At 42.7% G+C, this 23,010-nt stretch overlaps 1 protein-coding gene and 1 long non-coding RNA gene across 9 annotated transcripts in view; one reads left to right on the plus strand and one right to left on the minus strand.

The window, feature by feature from the left end:
• Positions 1 to 3,320: 3,320 nt before the first annotated feature.
• On the minus strand, positions 3,321 to 9,707 carry LOC136372537 (uncharacterized). The gene is made up of 4 exons (XR_010745508.1): positions 9,514 to 9,707; positions 9,254 to 9,413; positions 8,430 to 8,557; positions 3,321 to 3,393 (listed from the first exon to the last, which is right to left on the minus strand). It is a non-coding gene; the product is annotated as an uncharacterized lncRNA (long non-coding RNA).
• A 1,766-nt stretch (positions 9,708 to 11,473) lies between these two features.
• The window catches only part of DEPTOR (DEP domain containing MTOR interacting protein), a 76,312-nt gene continuing 64,775 nt past the window's right edge, over positions 11,474 to 23,010 (plus strand). For 2 of the 8 annotated variants that reach the window (XM_066335412.1, XM_066335420.1), the window contains exons 1-3: positions 11,474 to 11,808; positions 11,964 to 12,059; positions 15,361 to 15,533. In XM_066335412.1, coding sequence (XP_066191509.1) covers positions 15,427 to 15,533 — 107 coding nt within the window. In that variant the 5' untranslated portion in view covers positions 11,474 to 11,808; positions 11,964 to 12,059; positions 15,361 to 15,426. Of the gene's footprint in view, positions 11,809 to 11,963; positions 12,060 to 12,917; positions 13,017 to 15,360; positions 15,534 to 23,010 lie in introns of those variants that run through there. The other 6 variants (XM_066335360.1, XM_066335378.1, XM_066335370.1 and 3 more) reach the window with 6 other exon arrangements.

A 23,010-nucleotide genomic window follows, 5' to 3' on the forward strand; every position in this document is an offset into this window, starting at 1 on the left:
CTAATCACCAACAGCTAGCTATCAGTCCACCCAGGTGCCCCATTGGAGGCTGTAAGTGGCTGCTGTGAGTGTGCAGCTGTGAGTGTGAGGTGTGAGGTGTGAGGTGTACACCTGTCAGCATAAGGGAGAAGTAGACTGAACAGCTAAATAGCCTCTGCATCCTCAGCTGAGCTGGGGATAGGCCAGGAGTGAAGTCAAGCCTCAAGCAAGATAAGCTTTGTCATAGTTTTTCAACTGAAAAATGCTAATGGAAATTAGTGTTAATGGAATGTGGTTGATGATCGTCAGTGAAGTTAGCAAACAAAAAAAGGGTCGTTGAAGATTGTTAAAGTCTTGCCTCTGAAGTCCTTGGCCCTGTATAATCTTTCATAGGACTCAAACAGCAGAGATGTGAACCGTTAAATAAATGATGGGCATCTGTGACAAATCAAATAAAAGAGGTAACTCCAAAGCTCCACAACTGAGACATAGAATGATGAAGCAGGAGATAACAGTGCCACTGTCAGGCTCTAGTCATTAGGTATCGTATTAGGAGGATGACTTCCCACTTGCTATGTGATAGCAATTCAAGTGCTTGGGAGCTCCACAGTAAAATGTAGTGAGAAAATAGGGCTACATGAAATGGGGTGTACAAATGGCAAAGAAGTACACACTAGAAATTTACAGATGTCCTTCAAAGTACAATAGAGGTAGCTGAGAAAATAATAACAATAGTAATAAAAAATAAAGCCAACACTGGAAAAACTGGCACAGTGCCAAAGTTGAATATAGCAACACATTATCATCTCAGTGATAATTACACAATTCACAGTTAGTGATTGGAAATTATTCCACAAGAGAGGCTCTTTTTGATTAAAGCCTCCTAAACCCTAGATCAAAGATTTCTTTTTTCAGCCAGAATGCCATCTGCAATATTTAAAATTAGCATGTATGTTACATATTCACTCATTAAATGACAGTTTCTCATTGTCTAGAAATACCTGCTATAGGATGTGCTCATTGTGTTTCAGTACAGAGGGTGACCACAGAAGCTTTAGGTGTAACTAGAGTAAATGCTCTGAATCCTGTTTCAGCACATCACAGACTCCCATTAGACACTGAGAGAATGACTGTCTACAACAAATGTGTTATATTTCCTTCCTAGGAAAACAAGAAACAGAAAAGAACAAACAGAAAATATCATTATGCCACTGTATATATAAATCCATGGTGCACACCTATCCTGAATAATGATTGTCTAGTCTGTCTTAAATATAAAAACTGGGGATTACTGATGAAAAGAACAGAAAGTAATGGATGACAGGAGAGAATAAATTGAGAATAAATTCTCAACACATTGAGAATCTTGGGAGGTGTGGTGAAAGTCAAAATGACTGTGATCCACAAAAGAGTAAAACAAGTTCATGAAGATGTTCTTGTCTCTGTTAATCACTATATTCAGATTTTAGTCATAACTCAGCATACTAAATAAATTCAGACCCCCTAAATCACCAGAGCGCACATTCTTCTGCTCTAAGGGTTGGTTATTGAGACAAACTTTAATTTTTTAAACTTTTCTTTTTTGTAGTGAAATGTAAAATAGGAAAACAGTGGCTTGTGTACTCTATGTTGCAGACCTTGGTTCATTTGTATTACTGTACCCCAGTAAAACCATCATACCTGATGGTGTCAACCACAAAGCAGGAGCTAATGAGTCCAAAGATTCAAACGGGGAAACTTTCAGCCAATTAGTAGGATAACCAGATAGCTCATTGCAACCTCAGACAAGGCCATCTTGTCAGTCTTAACAGGCCACCAGGGAGATGCAAAACACATATATTCAAATTAGGAGAAAATAAACAGCTGTAACCAACCCTAAATATTTGTGTAAACCACACAATAGCTTGGAGTATCTTGGTGACATAAAATTGGTTCTGGCCTGGAAATACTGGAGAAGAAACATTCAACCACAAAGCTGGAAAGCATACTCCCAATAATTGGAGCTCAAACACAATCAAGAAAATTCAGAAATGACCAAGAATTTCACCACGCACCATTGTGACAAGCAAGAACCCAGATGCCCAATGCTTATGAGACAACTAACTAGAGACCTGTTTTGTTGCTATGTTATTTCTTTGCAGGGCCTGCATGTGTAATTGCAAACAAAGGCAGTGATCAGTCATGCAACATTGATTCCAGAGTAAGGTGGGGTAAACCTGAGCACACTGGTATCCAGCCTACATTCACAGCTTCTTGCGATCTCAGCCAGTCAGCCAGGACATTCATTGCTGCGCAGCATGTTCTCACAGTGTAAACACTGGTGCAATGGGTGTGGGAAGGTGCTGTGGTGTCTCTTCACATTAGCATGAAAAAGTAAGCTGTTTTTTTTTCAAGAATATAATAACAACAGGGACCCTTTTAAATTTAGAATATATATCAGGCAGCCATGTTAGTTCATGCATAACTACATCATTAAAATCTTTTGCTCCCTGTACATCATTTTCTGGGTAGATCTCCAGAGTGCTTCTATCACAGCAAAGCCTGTAATTCAGACCCAGATGATTTTGCTCGTTGGGAAAATTAACAGCCATACTGTTACTGTTACTGTTTACTTCAGGCCTTAAAATTTAATCTCGTAAAACACTTGATGCTAGAGATATTTAAAATGGTGTTATCAATAATATCTAAGAGTTCTATGAGATAAATGCAAATAAATTAGTAGGTTTTTTAATACTGTGTAGAGAATTTTGTGGCTAATTTCAAGGCTCGGTCTGCAGACCTTATTAATACTGACAACCTAAATATCAGTATGTGTCAATCTGGCAAGTTATCCCATCATCTCACTTCTTGACTAGATGCTATCTGCATAGTAGTAACCTCAGAGAGTGGGTAGTTTTTAGTTTATTATTGATTTTTAAGGCATTGCTGGGGATATGTACTACAAATATCTCCCAGCAAACTACATACTTACACTTTCTGTATGAACCTAAAATAAATAAATAAATAGAATAATCAAATTAAATAATCAAATCATGTGTAAACCATGGCCATTTCATGCAAAAATATTTTTAAAAACCCACACAAGAAAATGCATCAAGTATTCTATTTGTAAAGAGAATACAGTGAAGGAATAGAGTGGCACAAGAAAATTACAGTGAAAATGGCAGGATGAAAATTTGAATGAGAAGCCACCAATACAGGAAAAGCTCAACAAAGGGAGCAGAGGCCTTATGTCGGAAAGAATAAAATACAGTACAAATGAACACATCATAAAAATTCTGTCCAACCTACCTAATGCTGGATTGAGCTGTAGAACAAATACCTGATTCTATTACATTCTAGGTGTTTCTCATGTTTCTGCTTGTAGGGCCTTCTAGTTTCACTCCCAGGCGTGATGAATAATGCAATCTTGGGCTGTAACCATCCAGAAATTACCAGTTCACTGGATTTTGTCATTCTCAACTTTCTTCCCAATGCTGAAATGCTAGATGAGCAGGCTATACCCTTCCCATCCTGCTCCCCAATATACCTAGAAGCCCTTTAGCCCCAAATCATCAACCTGACATGAAAATGGAAGAACTCTACTGACATCTCTGCAGGAAACATTTTGTTCTGAAGATTTCCATCTAACCCCCCTCATCAGGTACTAGGGCCTAAACCTAAACCATCCCATGCCTATTATATTTTAGGTATTTTTCTGTGAATATGCTAGCCATCTTTGTTTTTTTCTCCTGCTGCTGAATTCACGAGTTTGCCATGCCAACAAACATTTTCCCATTGTAATTACTGCGTAAATGTGTAAATTTTTTTCTTACAACTCTGTGAGTAATAGTAGTGAGTATATCAAAAGGGCTGTCAATGTCTTGAGATGTTGAACAATTGGACATAATGTGGTAGGCTATAACCAGGATAAAACAAGTAATGTTCCATTCACTGGATGTTTTGGCCTCTCAGATCCCCAGTCACTGTTGACTCAGAAAAGTTCACTGCCTGTACACTTAGGAGAGATTCTTGTCCTTTCACCATCTCCTGACTAAGTGTTGGAGACTGGGTCATCAGTATTGACACAGATCTTACCTAACAAAATTGCCTGTCCCTGGGAAATTGCTCAGTAAGTGGATGATGAGGTTGCTCTCATCATAAACTACTTCAGAGAAAGATCTTGCGTGAGGCACAAGGCCCTTTAAGCCCATCTTCAGAGAGGTAAATGACTTTTCCTCCAAAATTTAATTATTTGAGGTAAAGAAACATCAAAGGCAATTAAAAACCTTTGAAAGCTTTAATTAAAAATTCTGTGCAGGTTCCAATCCTGGGGGAGTGCACACTGGGGTCTGCCAAATTGTGTTATAGAAAAAATACAGCTTTAGCTGATCCTATTCCACGGTGGGGATGTTCAATAGGTGGGTCTCCTGAGATGCCTCTGGGTGAGTTTTCTATATTGACATCTTTAAGAGTGGCAATTTGGAGGGCTCCTCTCCAGAGAGAGAAGTCAGTGCAGATAGAGAGGGAGGGTCTTGTCTCTGTGACAGTTGCTATGAAGCCAGTGCAATACAGGGAGAAAACTTTGAGGGACTTCACAAGGAAATTTTATTTCTGCCATCTTCTCCCTCACCACAGCTTTATTGCTGCTGTTCCAGCTTCTTTCCCTCTGTTTTCTCCAGCTCAAGTCTTACTTATGTTCTTAGTGGGATGCTTTTCTCAGCAAATCCAAAGTGGGAGTGCACCTTGGTGAAATTTCTTCTTGGACTCAACAACCACAGACTGATTTTTATATGGGTTTTTTTCTGCTGAGCTGTTGAGACCAGAACAGTGTTTCCACTCAGTTCAGCCCTTGGCAATATTGTTTACCAGGTTCTCTATGTCAAGAAACCTGAATTTGGTCTTATGAGAGAACCTTGATAAGTTTCTGTTTCATCCCAGTTCTTTCTTTGGCACCTCCTTCCAACAGTTTTTTGGCATCCAGTTACCCTGATGCAGAGCTGCAGAAGAACTCTTTCTCCATAAAGAATTTTAGTTCTCAATATCACTGAAGATACCTTCTCTTTAGTTCAATAGAGAGACTTGAAATGAATAAAATGTACACAGTCTGTCATTTGTTAAAAAGTTGTACTGTTTCAAATGTTATGCCAGTTGTAACCTGTCTGTTAAGCTGTTTGTACCAAAGTTTGTACCCTCAAAAATCTTATTCCAAGTTGTATACCCCCTCTAAACCCCCGGGTTCCCTCCCCTTCCGTCGGGCTAGGCTGTCCCCATTCCCCGCCGGCTCCTCGAGCTGCCGGCCCCGCCTAATAGGAAAATCCAAAGACTTCCATGGTGCACCGCTCCAAAATCGAAGTGCAGTTGCCGGCAAATGGACCCAAAAGCCGCGACCCAGCACAAAATCCAGATAAAAGGGAGACACTACAACACCGAGAAGACCCTCAGCTACCTAAGGACTGAATTCTAAGGACCGCCTCGCCATGACCACAAAGAGACTAGGAAGAAGTGACGGGTCTAGACCACACGAGCCCAGTTGAGTTTCTGGGGATTCCCGCCAGGCAAGAACTCCCGACTCTGTGACGAGAGCAGCAGGTTCGTCTAACACCTTCTTAGCGGTGGCCGGAACGAGAACGGCGACGGGAGCGAAAACAACGACAGGAGCGGCGACGGCACAGGCAACCCCTCGAGTTCCCCCTTAAAAGAGCTGACTAATAAAGGCTTTTCAAAGGAGCAGGTGTCCTGGCCCATTTATAACAAAACTGGTCACACCTGATCATTTTGCTATATCTTAGCACAATGTAGATTCTGGTTTATTTTAGAATCATGTTCTCCTGACTTAATTTCATTGCTTCAGCACTCTAGGACATCCAGAAATATTTTGAGAAACCAGGGAGTCCCAGACAAATGCTTGCAAAGTGCCTTCCTGAATGAGAATATTGAATTATCCAGTGTTTTACTGACTTTTTCATTTTTACTAGGGCAGTTATTTTTTGGCTTTCAGGGGGTAAGGAAATTAATGATGGAATCAAATATATTTGTTTTTTAATCGTGTGCAAATATTTTCTTGTGTAAAGATTATTCCTTTATAAAAATAGCTTAATTTAACGGTCTTTTTTTCCGTGGAGCATCATTTCACTACCATTTTCTAATTGGCATTTTCATACTTAAATTCTTGAAAGGACCACAGGGTGGCAGAGTGATTAAACCCTGGCCACGGTTCTTTATGCGGACACGAGTCAGGCGAGCCAGCGTAGCTGCTGTGGCGATTTTCCCGGGGGAGCTGAGCGATGCCATCGCTTTGCAGCGCTGCCGATGTCCCGCAGCAGCGGTGACACATCGTCAGCGTGCTGTGCTGCTGCCTGTGCCCCTGCGAGGTCTGTGAGCCAGTGAGCGGCTTCGCTGGTGAGTGTTCTTCAGGCACGGGATGTCTCTGTGTACCCCAAAGCCTCACCTAATGTATTACAGGGACGTGGTGAAGGATTGTCTGCTGAAGCCTCATGAGCTTGTGAGGAGGCTGTGATTCTGTGCCTCATAGGGACAGCTGTTTGGACTCTGTCAAACTGTTTGCCTCTGTTCCTGCCACCAGAACCACGTATATCCCCGGCGATGTACACGCTGCACACTTGCACCCACCACCTAGCCCAGGCCCTGGCTGTGATGCTCACCCTAGGAAACAAAGAGCCAGGCACTCTAGGGCAGAGTGTGCCCCATCCTGGGCAGTGTGGAAGGAGGAAGAGTCAAGAGAAACTTGCGCTGAGAAGCAGAAATGGATAGCAAAGGATACCAAAGTGTCTTAGACTGAATCTATACTCTTAAATGTTGTCTCCCAGAGAACAAGAAAACCACTGATCACACCTCACTATTAAACCACAGTTCAAGCCACAGTGCTTTAAGTAAACATTTTGAATCTTGCAACCAGACGTCAGAGTGCATTAAGACAGATGTGGCTGGGGGATGGCTTAAGAAGCTGGCTTTTACAATGGAGGTAGGAGATGTTGTCTTCACACTTGAGAAGTGGTTTACAAAGCAGTTCCTTTTCAGCTCTTAGTCATGTTTCCCAGATGACTCAGACCTCCCAGTCCACACATTAGGCTGGATACTACACAAGTCTAGGACCATGACCTAGACTAAACATATGATACTGACAAAACTCTTAGTTGTAGAAATTCATAATTGCCGTTGGTTAAAATTCAGAATAAAATAAAGATAAAACAAACAAACAAAAAGAACTACTGGAAATACATATAAACTTCTTCACAGATAAACCTGAGGTTTCCAACAGGTTTACAGGTACTCTTTGACTTGTAAATATTTTTGTGATGCTCAAAATTTGAAATAATTTGGAAAAAAAATGAATATATGAAATAAGAGGAATTAGAATATATTCCAGGTATAATAAAGTAGGGGACAACATGCATTGGGTAGCAGCAAAATGCTGGTTTAACAGAGCATACTGTCAAACTGGAATTATTTGCGTTACTGCTTGTTTCTATAAAATATTTACCTGCTCACAAGAGCAAGCACTAAAACAGGTACCTATCTCTTGGTCATGCCTTAGCTGTCAGTCTGCACAGAAATCTCGCTACCTCTGTCTGGCCTAGTGAGTGTTTGAGTATGTAATACAAAATGGAAAAGCTGTGTAGGGACAGGCTTAGAAAACCCCTTTCCGATTGTCTCTGCATATCTCAGGATCAAAATGCCTTTTGCTCTGCACTTCAGCTCACTATTATAACAAGTACCAGGTCAGTAACATATGAAATATAGGAATATAAACAGATATGATTATCACTCTAGTGCTGAAAAGTTGGACAGACTGTGAAAAATTCCTTCTGTTATCTCACCATGGAGGCTTTTGCGGAACTTAGATGCAATAATAGAAAAAGAGAAATTTAAACAGTATCCTTGGGGATTTTGTTTGTTGGTTTTTGTTTGTTTGTTTTTAAACTTACTACCTTTTCCTGTGGTTTATCCCAAGACTAAAATTATCTTGGCCAGATGCATTCTTTGAATCACACAAGCACTGATTCTTATGACCAGTTCCTAGCAGACAAGTTATATGGTTCAAACCTAGGGCAGCAATGAATGTAATCTGTGCACTTCCATGTATGGGAAACACTATTGTAAATAGCCTGAAAAGAGGAGGGGAGGTTGGACAATACCTGGTAGTTCCTATGGTGCCCCTTCCCAGGCCTCCAGTGCTAAGGAAGTCAACCAGTTGAAACACAAAGACAAGGGAGCTCTCTTTGCAAATAAGCATGGGAATAGAGGAAAAAACCTTCAAACTAATTTTCCATAAGTGTTGCAAGAGCTACTTAGATAAAAGGTCAATTTAAAAGCCAAAAACCATTTTGTACTTGTCTATCTCAGCAAAGAGAGTGAGCAAGTATTTTTAAGTTTGATATTTACATAATGCTGTCTCTTATACAAAAGATGATAGGGAAAACACCCCCCACAACCATCCAACAGCTTACCTGTTAATGTCTTTTGTCCCTGAAGTGCTTCACGATCTTTTGCATCCATGTCATTTTCCTGTTTAAAAAGCTCTAGTCATCCCAGCAAGAGAAAGCCAAACAACTTTATATGGAACTCAAGAACAATGCTATAGGAGAAATAAGAGGTATAGACATGAATACTTGTGATTCTTTCATGAGGATGTCTTGTGTTTAAATAAGCTTGCAGAAAATTGACTAGTGAGACTAAAGAATTATCTTATCAATTATCAGATTAATTTATCAAGTCAAAATGTAGACCACAGATAACCCCATCTTCAAAGCAGTGAAAGCAATATTCATATTTCATTATGTAAACATCTAGTGTTTCATCACTTGGGCATTTACTAAATGAGATAAGAAAGTTTATACAACTTACTAACATGTTTTCTAAACCCAGTACTCTAATACAATGTGCCTATTCATGCATGAGGTTCCACTGAGCGTTGTGACCTTGGTGGTTCAAGTGTACAGCCTTGTACTTCACTGCATGCCAGAGCTGCTCATGTCATCAGAAGTAACTGGAAGACACTTGAGCTACCCCTCACACCTGTGATGCCAATCCTCTAGCAGACCTATGCAGCTTTTGTTACTGTCTTGATGTTGTGGAGGATGAGTTTTGAAGTGTCCCGGGGCTCCAGCTCAAAGATCTGTCATGCTTTTGGCTGAGGAATGCCTTATTGGTGGCTAGCTACCTCCATCTCACCTTCAGCCATGCTAAAGTAAAACTCAGGTATTCATATCTGAAATAGGCAACAATGTCTTAAGTTGATCCTATAGCTGAAAAAAGAAATCAATCAACTTACCAGAGGTTGTCTCAGAAGGATGCCTCTCTCTCTCTTGCTGTCAGGATTTCAGACCCTGCACATACTGTCCCACCTGTTAGTTTTAGTCTTCATTCCTCCCCCTTGGGAGGAAGGGTCAACACAGCCTAATTTTTTCTTAGACCTTATGTTCTATAGCAGCCTGTTGATTAAAAACAAGTTGCAACATCCCATCAGGTTATTTTGTGTAGCTTTTTACTGGCTCTTGGCTGCAACATGACCCTTCAAGGTTATGTCGTTACCCTTTTTTGGGTGATGGCAGGCTTGGAGTGACTGATAGCAAATTCCCTCCTCTCAGGATAACTGAAACTGTAAGGAATTTGTGTGAACATGTGGAACAAATTACAAGTGGGATATCAGTGTGCAAAGGCCACCACGAAATTCTATAATCATTAAATAATCCAGTACAGGAATTTGCACTGGCCTGCATTTTGCAAGTTGCAAGACTGTGCAGGGAAAGATATGGATTTCAGGCTGCAGTTCCACAAGCACCCTGTCACAGTACCTTGTCACTGCATAAAGACAGCTTCTTCTCCCTCTTCCTCCTCTTTTGTTCCTGTTTCAAGCTGCCAAGGCCCACTCTAACTTGGTGTCAGCTCTGGCACTCATTACACCTGCACATCTCTGCTCACTAGCTCAGAAGAAAGTTCTCCACTTTCTATTACTCTTCTACCTGTTTAGTGAATTGAATTGCAACAACAGAGGTCCTGAAAGTGGAAAAACTAACATAAGACACATTGCAGATTGTGCTGCCAGAGCCTGGAAGAGCAGTGTATCTCCTTTTAGCAGCAGCGAATGGATGAAATCAGTCAAACCCGGGTGATAGAGCCAAGGATTTACGCAGAAATGGTCTGCAATATTCATTCTCTTGAAATTGTCTTTCCTTCAGTCATGTGATAAAGTGCCTGATAAAAATTGCTGTGTACATTCTTTGTCTTAAAGATAAGGTCAGATGGTTGTTTCAATTCCCTTTTTGTTTCCAGCTCTGTGAATCTGTACTTTGTATGTTTGCAGTATGAGTGGAATTAGAGGCTGTTTGCAAGTATTCAGATTAAATGTGTGTCTTCCCAATTTACAGAAAGTAAGCTCAAACTGTACTGCTTACAGTGCTAAGGTATCTCTATTTATGGCCAAAATGAAACAAAAGCAGGTATTGTATTTTTCTCCTTTTGCCACTCATGGGCCTCTAGTGCTCTTTGAGATCCACAAAGGTGCTCATTAAAAGGACCCTACTGGATTGAACCAAAGGTCCATCTATTCCTGTGTTCATCTCAATGGCTATAAACAGATGTATAGGGAGCAGCAGGGAAAGCACATGTGAAATGTCACACAAGTGCTTGCCTTGTGAGACCATTATTTTTAGAACAGAGAATTTCCTGACCTGGATGTGGCTGCTGTCTGCTTAGAAGCCTTATGTAGATTTCTTTTCCAAGTATTTTTCTGCTTAGTTCCAAGTCTGTTCTTTTACACCCGGAGCCACCTTTAGTAATAAATGCCACAAATCTACTATGGGCAATGCAAACAACACCTTCTTCCCATTGTCTGCACTCTCATTACTACTGGCTTCACTTGATTCCTTCTTAGTTTTTCTTGTGCTTCTATCATTTTCGTTCTGAATAGATGACAGTATTGCAAGTACTTTAGCAGACAAAATTTCCATGCACACAGAGTATGTGCAGACAGATATAAAGGTAATGAGTAGGTAATCAAGGTATTGCATATATTTGCAAATAAATACCATGGTTGTTCCACTGCAGAAGATGCCTCCTCCTGAACTTTTTAAAAGAAAAGGACGATTTCTTTTTCCCCATCAAAAATGTTGACAAACAGTGTTTGTGACCTTTATTTCCCGTTGCCAAGACAAAATGTTTCTCTGCCCTCAAGAATTCTGCATCCTCTGTCGCCTGGAGACAAAAGAGTTGACGTGAGCAGGGGACCAGGGTTTGAAAATAACCCCTGAGTGGCAGATAAGCGGCAATGCGGACAGCAGGAGGGCAGTAACAGCCTTGGAGGATGAATCCTCAGATCACCAGTTCCATTTCAACCACCTGTCCCGCGCTGCATCTCCATTGATCACCGCCAAGGCGCAGCCCGCGCTACCTGAGCGGGCAGCAGTCGCATCTCCGCCCGCGCGGTCGGATCGGCTTCTTCCGATCGGCTTCTCACTGCTCCTCCGAGCAGCCCCGCGTTGAAGGGAGGACGCGGGACTTTGCACCCGCGGGAAGGAGCCACGGGCGGGCAGCGCCGCGCTCCTCCTTGTGCGGCCGCTTTCTGCCTCCCGGGCCGGGGCTGGCGGCGAGGGCAGCGGCAGCGGCCGCTCGACTCGCGGCTCCCGGCGGGGAGCCGGCCCCTTCCCGCGGGGGCAGCGCCGACCCTGCCGTGTGACAGCCGGGGGGGGCCGCTGCTGCTTCGGCGAGCCGGGCTGCGGCGCGGCGGCTGCAGCCATGTGTTTCTCCGCCTGCCGGTGACACAATAACACGGGAAGCGGCGGGAGGGATCCGAGCCTGCCGAGGGGAAAAGTGACCTGAGGCGCTCAGGTGAGCCGGAGCGGCGGGAGGTGGCTGTCGCTGCCCGCCAGCCCCGCGAAGAGCTCCGGGGCCGGGCGGGAGTCGCCCCGGAGCCGCCGGCGGGGGCAGCGCGGCGGGGGCGGCGGGTCCCGGGTCCCCCTCACCCGGCGGTGCTGTGCCCGCAGGCCGGCGGCGATGGAGGACGGCATGAGCAGCATGCAGCAGAAAGCGGCGGAGCTGGAGCACATGGCCGAGGTCCTGCTCACCGGCGAGCAGCTCCGGTAAGCGGTGTCTTCCTCCCGCTTCGCCGGGGACCCGTACCCGGGGTCACCGGCAGCCCCGCTGAGGGCGGGAGGGGGAGGTTTGGGAGGCGGAGGGCGAGGGTCTGTCCCCGAGGGCTTTCTTTGCACCGGAGCACCTGCCCTGCTTCCATCGCGGCCCCGGGCTCCGGCCCCGCTTTCAGCAGCGACGAGGGCGAGGGGCGCTGCGAGCCCGGGGAGGTGAAACACCGCGCGGGGGGATTCTGCCGCGGGCACCTCTGCTCCCCTGCGTGGAACAGGAGGCGGCTGGGGAGAGGCTGCTGTGTCACTAAAGGCATCAAACGCTGCAGGAGAGTGGCGCCTTTAAAGATTAAAACCCCCAAAGAAACCATAAGAGATAAAGTGTCTCAGCACCCCGGGGAGAGCCAAGGCGAGCGGAGGGCAGCGCTCCCGCACAGCCCGGCCGGCGCTGGCAGCGGCTCCGGGCACTGACCCTGCAGAGCTGCGCCTCACTCCAAGGGATTGTTTTTATTTTGCATCAGCTGGTCCCAGCAGATGGAAGGGGATCCCTACTGTCAGTGCCAGCAGCAATTAACAGTGCTGTGTGACTGGAGTTGTGAGCAGCACAGGAGCCTTGAACAAAAATGCCTGACTCAGTTAATTTTTAATTTCTGTAATGTATGCTGGCTGTGTGTGCCTGCTGTACCTATACAGTACAGAGGAGAAACAGTAATTTTAATAATTTCAGTTTGGTGATGGATCATCTTGTGATTCAGGAAGAAAAATTCCATTATAATGTGTTATATAAGTAACTGTAAGGGGATTGGCAAATATTTTCCCAGTAGTTTTTCTTGAATTTTTAAAAACTTTTTTTCTCAGATGCCAGACAAACACTGAAAAGTGATAGAAATGTTTCCTGCTTTGGCAGATGCCATCACTGCTGCTAGTACAGACACTGTTACTGTTTGAATCCACCAAGTAAGGAGAAGTGCCACTTTGTGATGCGCACCAACGTTACTCTTGTTTGGCAAGTAAATGTTATTTTGGTAATTTGGCTCCAGTACACACCAGTGCCTCCAGTATTGAGATTCTGCTTCAAAGTAGCCTGAAGTGACGGGGTAATAGAGTGCACTGGCATTGGTCCTGCATGGTGGATTTGGTGCAGAATTGAGCATCCAAGTGTCAGATAAGAATCCTGCTGTTCCTAATGTATGTTGCTAGAAGCTGAGGCATTCAGGAGAATACAAAATTTCTGAAAGGATCACATTAATCTTTCTGTGTACCTCATAGTTTAACATAAGAGCAAAAGCTTAGCGATCTTTCCATAAGGAGAAACTGAGGAAATGTTGTCAAATCAGGCTCCTAGAATCAGCTTATCAGTGCTGCTATCAAGAATTACATTTGTCATTTTATTTATGAAGGTATTGAAACACAGTGGCCTTTTTAGGCAAGGTGATCTGTAGATACACAATAATTAATGCCTGTCTTGTGAAGTTACCCATGGACATTACTTCATGAATCTATAAGAAGTGGCTTAGATCTGCGTGGACTGGGAGTTCATGAACAAGTCGATGTGCATAATGTCTGGCTGCTGCTGAATAGGGAGATCCACTCTTCTTCTGGCCCTTTTCCTACTACCCAGTGGTGTAGTCCACCTCCTCTTTGTTCCTGCTCAGGTAACTTCTTGGACTTTTTGAAAGCAGATCCAATGTGGTGATTTGGTGGGTAGGTCAATTTTCTGATCTGCAGACTTCCAGAAGCCACAGAAGATAGGTGTTTGGAATGTGGAGCCAGGAGGAGAGAGTGGATGTGGTGGAGAAGACACAAAATTTCCACTTGGATAGCAGTGAGCTGTTGGGTCAGCTGGAACCGTATTGTGAAACTGCACCCAAAATTGTCTACTTGCCCCCAGTTTCTTCTTAATTTCATTCTGTTTCTCTGTTGGGATCTCTGGGCAAAGGATTTGTATTCATCAGTTTTCCAGGCAGTAAAAACCACAAATAAGTGATAAAAGACTGGCTGGCAGACGAGTTTTAGCCAATCCTGCATTTAATGTCTCCCTTTTCCTGTCCAAGATAAGTGTATAATTGTTAATGCAAAATGAAAATGTGGAGTGTTTTCAGGATCAAAGACAATTTATATCAGCAGCCTTTGGGGCAGGCAAACAGATGATAGAAAACCAGCACACACATGCACTCAAGGCAACATACTGTACTCTATTCTTAGTGATACTTACAACTGCAAGATTCCCCAGTGGGATTGATGCAGCCAGACAGGTGATTATGTGTGTATTTGGGTGAAAGTGCATGCAAGATGAGCACATAACTTAGGAATAAAAGTGTAAAATGAAACTGTGAGCATGGTGTTACTTACACAAACCCATGCAAATGGAGGTATTTAAAGCACTCTTGTACTAGACCAAACAGCACGTGCATCTAAACTCAAATACTTATCGGATCTGCTTGATTTAAATTCCTTGCAAAGTTCCTAGTGCCTGTCTTGCTGCAGCCTTGTGCATTGCCTCATAGCTCTCATTCCCATGGACTGTTGCCTATCTGTTCTTCTCTGTCAGGGAACTGATGCAGTGAGGGTTAAAGTTTTCTGAGCAGCACCTTGGCAAGCCCAGCTTTGCACACTGGCAGTGTCTGTGGTGGTAATGGAAGTCCTGTGCCCTCTTCCACTCCCTGGATATGTGCACAGTGGCTGGGGGAGGGAAAGGAGTAGGACAAAGCGTTTTTTTCCTTCTCCTTGTCCCTGTGTCTTGGTTGCTTGTGATAAGTGCTTTGCCTTTACAAGGTCAGGAGCCTCTGCCCTGATGTGTGTAATGTCAGCTGGCACCCGAGAACTTGGCTGCTGGCACAGGCTGTGATGTAAATCCTGGCCCATGGGTGGGGTGATTTATGGAAAAAGAAAAGAGATCTTCAGCTATATGTTAGGTAACATGGTAAATTTTTACATCCAGTAGTGTCCTTTGCTTCTATACCCAGTATCTGTCTGAGCAAATGCCTCTTACTTTTGGTTAATAGAAACATATTTTTTAAAGTGAGGACATAGAAGTTTGGCTCTTGGCGAGCCTTTAAATTATTAAGCTGACAGCTGTGAAGGAAAGCTGAAGATTTCAGCAGTGTGACACGCCAGAACAGACCCTTTGGCAGCTTCTGTTGCCATGCAGATTAGCAAGAGCAAGGCAAAAGCTGGGATGGGCACGATCCGTCTGTGAGCTTTGGCACTGATGGTCCTGCAAGGACAAACTGTGGAGGCTCCGGCTGCCTGACAGCTCCAGCTGCCCAAAATCTCAGCTCTTCCCTTTGTTCTGCTGCAGAGACCCTATAGCTGTTCAGTGGTGAGCTCTCTCTTCTGAGGAGGTTGTGACAGCACTGCCCTTAGAATGTTTGAGAGGATCCTTCAGATTCCTCAGGACCGGGAGTGCCCTTTGAAGCCTCCACCCTGCTACATCCCTGCCTGCAAATCCATGCCTGGTACAGCCCTGGGGAAGTGAGTGTCCCTGAGCTTCCTTGGCTTTGCTGGAAATGCCTGAAGGAAGGTGTCACATCAATAGTCATGGTTGGAAGTTTAATAACGGCACTTGTGAAGTTGCTAAGAATTTTTTCAGAAGCAGAGCAATTCCAAGCTCATTTCCCTTATGGCTGAAGGCAACAGGTTGTGCCCATTTCAGCAGTTTGGCAGAAGGATTAAAGTATTATGTCTGGGTTTGAGCACTGACTTGGATAGAGCTGATCTTGCCCTCTGGCAACTAAAAGCAGTTTCAATGGACATGTTTTGATATAGATGCTTGTTGCCTCTCTTATACGGTAGGGGTGTCTGAACTCTCCTCATCTAATTGTTTCTTGATGCCAGGTTATCACCAAACTCTTGTATATCTCCCAAGAGTCGCTCATTTCTTGCAGAAAATGTGCCTAGCAATTAAGGAATCCTCAGGCTTCAGTTGACCAAGCAGCAATATTTAAACACCTGTTGCCATTGTATATGGTGTGCTGTTCTCTGTAGTAGGTGTAACCTGAATGACATTTAATGTCTCTGCAGACTTTTGGATCCCTCCATATCACCAGTTTTCACAAGACACTACGTGTTTTCATTATTCACACTTCTATTAAATAGTTGGGTAAATAAATACGAGACTTCTCTAGATGAGGCAGTGATTTTGATAGAATAGTTTTTATAATCAGCATTGTCTTTCTTTCTACTTAGAGAAATACGAAACATGCTTCTTAGATATTTTTCTTTCTTTTGAAGGAGACAAAAGATTCAACAGAATTCAAAAGATTTCTCTTTTTGTCAGAGTCAGGTGTATGAGTTTTGTTTTACAGAGTTAAAGGTTTTACATGGTAAACAGCTACACATTTTGAAGCTGTAAGACAAAATCAGTTTCACTTGTCTTCCAAAGTTCAGGAACTGTTCCAAACTTCAGGAACCTTATCACTTTCAGAAGCCATATTCGAGTGCGTGACTTTTAGTCATTAACTTGTGAAGGATGGCAGCACCTGTGGGTCCATAACTTTTTTCTTATTCAAAGCCATAAACAGTGAACATTTTTTCATGGCAGTAGGATTGAAAAGTTCATTAGGAGTTGAAGATGCAGAAGGCCCATGGCACATAACAGTGACAGTTTCTAGTGCAGTGATATCAAAAGACTATTAGTATTAATGTATTGCTATGAAATATATATGATTATATAAACTGTAAATAGTCACAGAATTTAGTAAATGCTATCACTGAGTTTGAAAGTGTGTTAAGACTCTGGTGTAAGCTTAGACTTTAAAAGGATTTGAGATATAAAATTGTCTAGAGGTCACTTATTCTCAAGTCACATCCCTAGATATTAAACAAACGTCTATGCCTTTTAAAGAATTGACAGAATTTCTTAAAATGAGATTTTGTAATCTATCTAAGACAATCCAATTTTGTACTTCCTCCTCAGGGAATGATTGTTTTTCTACCCCCGAACACTTTTCTTGCAACTTCCTTTGTTCTTCACCAGTGGTTGCATTTCCCAAGAGCTACTGACTGGGTTCAAAACTAACGCTGAAAAAAGTAGCTTTCAGTTGTCTCACTTGAGAAGACCCTTGTCTGTTCACTTCTTTGAAGTGGAGAGAACACAGGGATTACATCATCAGATACCTGTAGAACAGATTCCTCCAGAACTCTCTGTACAAATAATTTCACTTCCATCAATTTGTTTTTCAAAATCAAGCACTCAAAAAAAATGTTTTCTTTGTGAGATTTCAGCAGAGTGATCCACTGAAAGAAAAGATATCAAAGTGAAGGTTGGTAAAGCTGCATAATGAAGTGTTCTGAAATCAGGTTTCCCGCTAACTCTACCCTATCACAAAAATTTCAATTGCGTATTTTTATTACTATAAATTATTTAAATTTTTTTAAAGTTTCTCAGACTTCTGTGTTCATTTTTCAAGAGTCTTTGATTCTTGGTGCACCCTTTCATGTGTTTCAATCTTGCCTGTTGGTACTAATTCTAATGACAAGCCCCATCTGTATACATACACGTATATGTGTGTTTATAGGTATATATATAAATATAAAATGAGATTCCTAGGCCAGGAATTTAATTTCTCATGTCCCTCAGTAAAACTGGGACTATTCAGCATTTCTAGAAGTGAAGATGTAAGGCTTTGTTTCCTTAGTTCTTTCCTTTTAGCTATGCCTTGTAATAATTCAGTTGCTGCCCTCAGCAGCTTTCCTCAAGTGCAGCTCAGAGATAAGTAGTTAACAATACATGTGCAAATAGTGATTGTTCTTTCACTATGTACATAAGAAGACAAATGTTGTATGAGTGGTTTGTGCTGTATATTTTATGTATTCCATTCCAGATGGAGTCAATCATTAACTTTTGTCTCAGGTTAGGAGAGATCGGCAGGCAAGTTGATGTGTATAGCATGTGCACGAATAATTTTTATTTATTTTATGTTAGAGGAGCTGCCTATGAAAAAGTGAAAGAAACTTGTTTCAATGTTGATGATCATGCAGGCACGGCAGAATGAATGTGCCAAAATCAATCTAGGCTCGCATTTTTTACGTGGTCCCTGCTTCTGTGGGAGCAGTGGCCATAGGCTGGCACCATGACAGAGAAGTCCTCCTATCACTTGTCGTTATAATTTACTATTTGTGTAGCAGTAGGGCCTAGGAATTTGAGCTGTTTATCGGGTCCCAACAGGGATAGTTGCTGTGTGCTCTGAAGAAAAATAAAACCCTTGCAACACAAATCTTGGCTGCAGTTGATAGCAGTGTCTTGCAGCAGTACTGGGTTCTGGATAGTGAGGGATGGTCTGTGTGAAGCCACAAAAATGGGATTCTGTCAGGACTGAGATTTCTGGTTTGGGGGGTCAGACCCTGAGTCCAAGAGTGGCATCCTCAAAGCACAGAGAGAAATAACTCCCAAATGTGGAGATGCAGAGAGGATACTGTGTGTACTGAAATGGGTAGGGAGTTCTGGGTACCCCCTTCAGGAAGGGACCTGCTGTTTTTGCCCCCCAGAGTCATACACATCAGTAAAGACCAGACTGGAGCCAGGAGGGAGGTTAGCCAGCTTTTACTATTGGATAGATGGAAAAGGACAAGGGAGGAATCGGTGTGTCTTATTTTAATTGAGGTATCTATAGACTCCAATACTTTTTGAAATGTAAAACTCACAGAATTTCAGTACTTTCTGTGATGTAGAACTTATTAAAGTGAAGGTCACAGCAGCAAATGCCAGCCTCTCTGCAATCCTGACATAGACATGTTTGCCCCCATCATTAAGAGCCCAAGTACTGAGTGCCAGCTTGGTGGTAGCTCTGGACTTGGGGTCTGCTCTCAGAAACAGACATTGCCTTCTGAGGCTCAGGGCCCTTCTAACTCTCTTGCTACTTATTCTGCTTTTTATTTTCATAACCCTGGTATTCTTATTCTGTTAATTCTCTTGCTTCTACCATCCTGGCAGAGCAGGCTTATGCAATTCCCTTTGCTAACTCAAAGATACTTTTTTTCCTGTGTTCAAGGCAGTTATCTCCTCAGAATAAATTTAAGTGGGAAGAGTTTAAACTGATAAAGAACTGGCAAAGGGGATCAAAGGCTGGAGAAGAAGCAAGAGCTAATCAGGTTTGGTTCATGTATCTGGTCTTTGAAGAACTGTGTCGAGGCTCTAAAGGTTAATAAAGACAAAGTTTAAAGCTTGAAGTCTCAGCAGAACCACTGCCATTTGTTGAGGGAAGAGTGCATTTCATGTGTTAATCATGGGTTATTGGTTTTGTTGTTAAGTAAGATCAGGACATGTAAACCATGTATTTAAACAATTTTAATATATAAACCACTGGAATTAAAGATGTGTTCTTGCCTTTTGGTTCTCTCCTCTGTGTTTCTCCTCGTGTGGACTGCTTAAGCATCTCTGGACCATCACCATATGGTGACCTGCGCTGGGGAAGTGATCAGCAGAGCTTTTGGAAGGCTGGTATTTCAGTTGGGTCAGTTTTACAAACCAATTTACCACATGACCACAAAAAAGCTTTCTTTGAAGAGGTACAGAGGGGGAGAAGTGGGTGCTGGCTTCCCCCATGTCGCTGCAATACGTACGGTTTGAGGCTGTGGTTTACTGATAGAGCGGATCTAAGTGCAGGCTGCCACTGCCCCGCTCTTATCACTTCCCTTGCACTTCGCACTGGTGTTTGTCTGGGATCAGAAGTTCAGGGAACTGAAGCAGCTGAAACCAAATAAGAAAAATTTAACTTTCCAAACAGGTTCAGCATGAAGTCAGACCAGTGCCAACACTGGGGTGAAGGAGACAGCAGAAATACAACATGGTCAACTATGGGGAGAGGGAATGGTGACAGCAGCCGCTGCTGGGTTTGCTTGACCACCCCCTGAGGGCTTAATTCACTAGATTCCCATTAAAAAAAATTCAGACTCAAGTAGAAGACAATGTAAAAATGGTTTTGAGTTTAAAATGCTCAATGCACATGCTGTTACTGGACAGGAACAAAGACTGTTTGACAGTGGTTTTTTTTCTTTCAAGTCTTTTACCTTCTGCACTCTTGTCATAGTATTGTGCATGAATGGACGTTCAAATACTGACATTTCATGTGTTTTGAAATTTGTACCGTGCAATTTGCATGACCAGCTTATCACCAGTGTGACAGCACTACTTCAGAAGGCAACCCTGACCTTAATTATCAGCCTTTTACAGTTTTCATAGTTTGTGTCTTAGCAGTGCCTCAATCTAGTAAATGCATTCAGATCTTAAAGGTACAGTTGTGAATAAGTAAAAAATGTTCCTGATTGCACTTGCTAATTCAGAGCAAATATAGAAGCGTGTTTTTACATCACAAGGCTGTAATTCTCCATTGCCTTGTAATTGTGTGGTTGGATACATGGGCTACCTCAGCTGTGTCACAGGGATTTGCAGGCAGATGAGAGTTCTCTGGTTTCTGTGAGGAACCAGGGGTAGGTCATACTGTGGGTTTTATGGGACTATTGATCTAATGTGTCTGGCTACTGCTGTAGAAAGGAGCAGCCCAACTCCCTTGGATTGGGGCTTCTGCTTCATGGCTGGTGCACTGCATTGGTGCATGTCTGACACGTTGAACAGTCTGGGGTGCTCAGCCAGGGTATCATCGTGTCAAATGCACTGATGACAGCGTAGGGTGATCCCAGCTGGCCTGAGGTGAGACCTCAGAGAGGTGAGATTGGCTTCTTTGGGAATCATTTCTTGAAATTAAAAGTGCAGATCTGCCAGTCCAGGAGCCCCTTCTCACCCCAGTTCTTGTCCTGCTTGACCCTTGTTTACATGTCAGGGTTTTGGTAGAGATCATAGCAATGCTAGACAAGATTTGGTTGACTCCATCCAAATGGGTCTGCGGCTGTTTGGGTGAGGGTGCCTCCTCTATTAAGGCAGCAAGTGCAGAGATGCTGACTTGAAGGTAAAAATTCAAATGACAGACTGTTACTAAATGGCTGATCAGAGCAAAAGCCAATGCACCTAAGAGATGGTGATAGCAAAGGTGGGAGTTTGAAAGTCAAGTATGGTAATACTGTGTTTAGTGTGACAGGAGAGGAGAGGGCAGTGGAAGGAATCCGGGAGATGGGCACTGTTATTCTTCTCAAGAGCTGTGGGAACAAGCTGATATTTCCAAGCTGTAATGCTAAATAAGATTCAAAAAAGATCATGTTTGTTGAGGATAGTGCATAGAAGACACTTGAGGTGGAAGGACAGCTTGAAACAGAACTTAAACTTTCTGGGGGACTGGTATAGCTGCCCTGAAAGGGGCATTGCACAAGGAATCTGCAGAGACCGAAGTTCTTCTGCTGATGCAGCACTATCATGTTTATCCTGTATGAATCTTATATGCTGTACCTGATTTGGGAAGATTCTCCCACCCCTAGTAACGCAGTGGCCATCCAATACAGTAGCCTTGGACTTTGTGTTACAGAGGTTTGTGTGGGTTTGCTTCCTTGCTTCTCACACTAAGTACTGTTGGGTGTTTTTCTGTATTGTTGCAGAAGTTAGTGTTCAGCTGAACCACTGTGCAACCCACTGGCTCTGTCTGCACCTCTCACCGGCATATTGGGCCAAATGGGTTTATTGGCAGTTAAAAGAAGTGCTTGTATGTCGTGTCTGTTGCTCTTCATGTTGTGACTTGCGTCTTCAAGGCATTGTGGCTGCTTAAAGCAGGCCTGCCTGTCCCTTTGTGTTTTTACAAGCCAGTCTTGGCACTGATTTAAGAACCTAAGTGAATGCAAGACATAATTACAATATGGTTAATAGATACAATGATTTTTAATTTAATTCTAATGAAATTCAGAAAGCTGAATTTTTGAGGGCTTATCTGAAGAATCAGTCCAGCATTTATGCTCATCCTCTTTGGAAGGAGAATCTGACAACATACAGCCAAAGTTAGGATTGCAAATAATGGAAATGACTTCTGAAAAGATATTAGCTAGGCATTATTTATAGCACTGATTGTCAGCAGTGGAGCAATTTCCTTTCATTTTTTTCTGAAAAGATCCTTGTCTTGATAATCATACATCCTTTTCTGCAGTAGCATATAATTGTATAGCTTAGAAATTAGGGCAATATAATAGAAAGCTGCTAATTGTTTCCTGATGCTCAGGATGTAATTAACTTACACTTTCCTCTAGTTGAAATTAATTTATTTTTACCAAGATGTAGATAGAGTAACTCTTAGCTTAAACTTCTATTTTGCTGGTTGTTCAGTGCAAACAGAGGGGGATTGTCTTGGAAAGAAGCTCAAAGTAGTGTTATCATGTATAAATCCCAAAAGAGACTGCACAAATACCCTTTGGAGAGTGTCTGGAAGCTTAAAGACTTGTTTTGGACAATTATTTTCAAAACTCATAGCATGTTGGACAAACTCAGACCTTTCAAGTTTTCTGAGAAATGGTAGAAATAGGTGAGATTAAATGAGGTTAATAAGTAGATCTCTGTGACAAGAAAAATGGGTCCATAATAGGAGCCATTGGTATCATGTTACTACATGTGTAATTAGAAAGAGATGAAAATTGGTTTTTAAAAACACACTGAACAGAAGAAACAAAGCAAGGTTTATAAAAGCTTTATTTTATTTTAATAAGCTTTATTTATTTATCTTCAATTTATGCAAAATTATGCAACTCTAAAATAGACTGGAAAAAGTTGTCTCTCTACAGGACTCAAGGCCCCAAGGAGGGCTGGCTTTCAGGTTGGGGTTGGCTCAGGGCATGTGATATACAAGGAGGTGCTGAGGGCTGGATCTGCTCAGCCTAGAGAAGAAAAGGCCTGGGGGATTCTTCTGGTTGCAATTGAGATGATGGAGAGAATTTTCCAAGGTGCGCAGAGATAGTACAAGAGGCAGTGGTCAAATTTTGCAAGGGACTTTCTCATCAGATATTTATAAAGAATTATCCTCTGTGAGGGTAAGTAAAAAACTGGAACAGGAGTCCAGAGAAGCTCTGAAATATTAAAATC

Source organism: Sylvia atricapilla, chromosome 1 (assembly GCF_009819655.1).
Source record: "Sylvia atricapilla isolate bSylAtr1 chromosome 1, bSylAtr1.pri, whole genome shotgun sequence".
NCBI classification, from domain to species: domain Eukaryota; kingdom Metazoa; phylum Chordata; class Aves; order Passeriformes; family Sylviidae; genus Sylvia; species Sylvia atricapilla.